Genomic DNA, 3,894 nt, shown 5'->3' on the forward strand with positions numbered 1-3,894 from the left:
CCCAGTTATTTTCTAAGTACTTAACTCAGAACATCACCATCCTGACCCTGCAAGAATCTCATGTAATGTTGCCATTTATTTAAATTCTTCATTATTTTTCTTTCTTAGAAATTTTGGATATATGTATCCCTAAATTAGAACTTTTAGGTCTACTGGAAATATAGATAGTTATCTAATATAACCATAAAATTTTAAGTATTATACACCTAAAAAGTCTAATGAAATAAAGTACAGAAAGATGAGCAAAGAATATTAATGAAATGGAAGACCTATATTTCCAGTGACCAACATTCCTTCTGTAAATGCACAATCATAGCATACTCAACTCTTTACAAGAAGGGAAATAATTGTTCTTTTAAACGTACTATTAAAATGGAGGACAGGTTCATAGATAAATTCTAAGATAATTTTTAAAAAATATATGGACATTGGTTAAACTTCTGAATAAGAAATTTTCTATGTTGAAACAGTTTTTAAGTGTGTACTTTTTCTAAAGTTCTTTTATAGACAGGTTGGAATAAAAGAGGAATGAAGAACCAATCAGTAGAGATTGTGTTCATTTTGTTGGGGCTGACCAATGACCCTCATCTACAAATTCTGATTTTCCTGTTTCTGTTTTTCAATTACATCTTGAGCCTGATGGGGAACTTAGTGATCATCCTCCTCACCCTGCTGGATCTCCGCCTCAAGACTCCAATGTATTTCTTCCTCCGGAATTTCTCCTTTCTAGAAATTGCATTTACATCTTCCTGCATTCCACGGTTCTTGATGAGCATTGTCACTGGAGACAAAACAATTTCCTACGGAGCTTGTCTAACTCAATTATTCTTCTTTTTTCTACTACTAATCACAGAGTTCTACCTCCTGGCTGCTATGTCCTATGATCGCTATGTTGCCATCTGCAGACCACTGCACTACCCCATCATCATGAACAGCAAAGTGTGCCACCTGCTGGTCATCAGCTCCTGGGTGACTGGGTTCTTATCCATCTTCCCCCCTTTGATGTTGGGACTCAAACTGGATTTTTGTGCTTCCAAACTGATAGACCACTTCCTATGTGACACTTCTCCTGTCCTCCAGCTGTCTTGCACAGACACACGTTTCATAGAATGGATGGCTTTCGTCATAGCTGTGATGACACTTGTCATCACCTTGATCTTAGTGATCCTCTCTTACACATTCATCATCAAAACCATCCTCAAGTTCCCTTCAGCTCAACAACGGAGAAAGGCCTTTTCCACATGCTCCTCACACATGGTTGTTGTCTCCATTACTTATGGGAGTTGTATCTTCATGTACATGAAAACATCAGCCAAGGAAAGGGTGACTTTAAATAAAGGTGTAGCTGTGCTCAACACTTCTGTGGCCCCTTTGCTAAACCCATTCATTTACACTCTAAGGAACCAGCAGGTGAAGGAAGCTTTCAAACAGGTATTTTACAGATTTTGTTCTGCTCAAAACAGTGAATTAAGATTTAGGCATAAATAGCATGCTGTTGTAACATGACTGTAAAAATGAAAATGATTGTCAAGTATATCCACTGTGTCCTATGCCATTTCTCTCCTTTACTACTTAAATCATAGTAAGTATTCTTACTGCTCTATGCTCATCTTTCAGAATAGATCTTTTGAATCACTGGGAAGAAACTGCTTCTTCTGTCTACAACATGTAATTGTATCTTAACTCAAAAATCCCTCTTCTCACAAGTGAAAGGTTTATTTACTAAATGTATTGTACAAGTAAATGTTGTTAGACATACTGAATTACTTCTATGTGTGTATTAATTGTTAAGCATTTTATTTGCAGTTTAATATTTTATGTTGCTAAAAATAAAGACAAATTCAAAGCATGAAATTATTCTGTAATGCAATGGAGGTTGCTGTGAAAAATAACTAGAAAATCTGAGTTGATCTAAATATTAGTCTTGTAGAAGGAAGCATCCAAATGATGTACCTTGTAAGATGAAAGAACATAAAGATTGAAGGGCACTGTGTTGAAAAGTATGAAGCATCTAAATGAATAAGATGTTTCTCATCTAGATTTATAATAATTAAGAATCAATTGTCAGAATAATTAGATCATTTTGTCAATAGTATCAAAGCAAAGGGCACAGCTTTGTCATCAGAAGGAATTAAAGACATTGTTCGGAGCCAAATTTGAGTGACATGGCCTAGAAACAGATTTATGTTACCTTTAGTTTCACATTCCTATTGGAAAGAGTCTTATGAAGGTTTTTGTTTATTTGTTTGTTTTTTGTTTTCCTGTTGTTGTTGTTTGTTTTTTACTTTGGATAACAGAACAAAGAAAGCCAGAAATCAAGATATTTCTTAACTACAATGGTGGAAACATCAGGAAGGTGGTGGATTACAGAAAGGTGGGGAATCTTTCCTATAGACTTCAGATGTTTACTGATGACATCCTTAGCTTTTCGGTTGTAGAAACTACTGATCTATTAAGTTAATAGGTTACAGAAAAGATTTTTTTGGTTGTTTTTGAATTTTTAACTATTTTTATCCGTTTATTTAAAATAGATTTTTTTCTCACATAATACATCCTGATTACAGTTTCCCCTCCCTCTACTTCCCCAGTTCCAACCCAACCCATCTCCCCTCCCATTCTGACCCACCCCCTTTCTGACTCTCATTAGAAAACAAACATGCTTCTAAGGGATAATAATAAAATATAAGATAAAACAAAAACCAACACATTTTGGTTGTCCTACAAAACAACCAAACAGAAGGAAAATAGCCTAAGATACAGGAAACAGATATAGATGCAGAGACCCAATTGTTCAAACTCTCAGGAATCCCAGAAAAATGCTAAACTGAAATCCATATTAAACTGAAATCCATACACACACACACACACACACACACACACACACACACACACACACAGTCACACACACACACACAGTGTCAAAAGTTTTTTTGTCTGTTAGTCACAGGATTTATTTCTGATGAAGAAGTTGGCAAGGAATTGCTGTTCATAGGCTAACCTAGATAGGTGAGGCTGTCAACATCTGTAGTATTCCCACGTCACTGAAGCTCTGATCAGTCTATCATCCTTTCGGTACACAGCTTCTTTCCAGGAATTCTCATTGACAGTAAAAATAATTTGACTTCAGGCTTTGATGCTAATTAAGAAATAAGGATATTTCTTCATAGTTATGAGTCACTAAAATTACACTAATTTGTGAAAAAAGTAAATACATCATGCTTTTATACCTTGGATTGAAGAAATTTTCTATTCGTATATTGAAATTTTCTAAGGAATTTGGCTTCAGTCAATTTTCACCAAATTAATGATGTATCTTGCATGTAAAACGGCATACAATTATTTTAATCTAAATACACTGGACAAATATTCATGCAAATGGAATTACAAAAAACACAAGAATGACTTTTTCCTTCGTCTTTTTCTTTCTCATTATAATTTTTAAATTAAATACACAAAAGTAATGGTTTTCATTACGGAATTTTTATTCATATGTGTAATTATGGTTTTTACTATTTAATCTCCCCACTGCTCACCCATGCCTTCCCAGAGTCCTCTTCATCTTCATGTACTCCATTATCCTTTTTTCCCACCTGCCTTAAGGTCTCTACCTTCTCTCTCCAGTCACTCTCCTGATACCTCCCATGTCCTTTTGTAACTAAATCAAAGTATTCACAGTTGATATTTTAGTCACTATGTATAGTCTTGTCCCTTTTGAAAACTTAAATCAAAGAAAATCCTCAATTTGTCCATTACATCTGGAGTTTCTGACTTAACATAAAAATTTGAGGTCTCCCATGCTGTACTTGATTCCCGGTGCTGATTCGATGTGGCAGCCTATCTGTGGCGCTTTCTTCTTTGACAGATTTCCTTCCCTTTTGACACTGTGTTGGTATT

At 35.1% G+C, this 3,894-nt stretch overlaps 1 protein-coding gene across 1 annotated transcript; it reads left to right on the top strand.

Annotated features, from left to right (window-relative positions):
- The first annotated feature begins 522 nt into the window (after positions 1 to 522).
- On the top strand, positions 523 to 1,488 carry LOC114683551 (olfactory receptor 6C6-like). Its single transcript, XM_028857877.1, has one exon. It carries the CDS (start codon positions 529 to 531, stop codon positions 1,486 to 1,488), a length of 960 nt encoding a protein of 319 aa, XP_028713710.1. The 5' UTR covers positions 523 to 528.
- Positions 1,489 to 3,894: the final 2,406 nt, after the last annotated feature.

Source organism: Peromyscus leucopus, chromosome 18, assembly GCF_004664715.2.
Source record: "Peromyscus leucopus breed LL Stock chromosome 18, UCI_PerLeu_2.1, whole genome shotgun sequence".
Taxonomy (NCBI): domain Eukaryota; kingdom Metazoa; phylum Chordata; class Mammalia; order Rodentia; family Cricetidae; genus Peromyscus; species Peromyscus leucopus.

What these genes read in the sequence shown, in the direction of transcription:
- LOC114683551 (XM_028857877.1), top strand. Translation starts at nt 529, where the DNA reads ATGAAGAACCAATCAGTAGAGATTGTGTTCATTTTGTTGGGGCTGACC.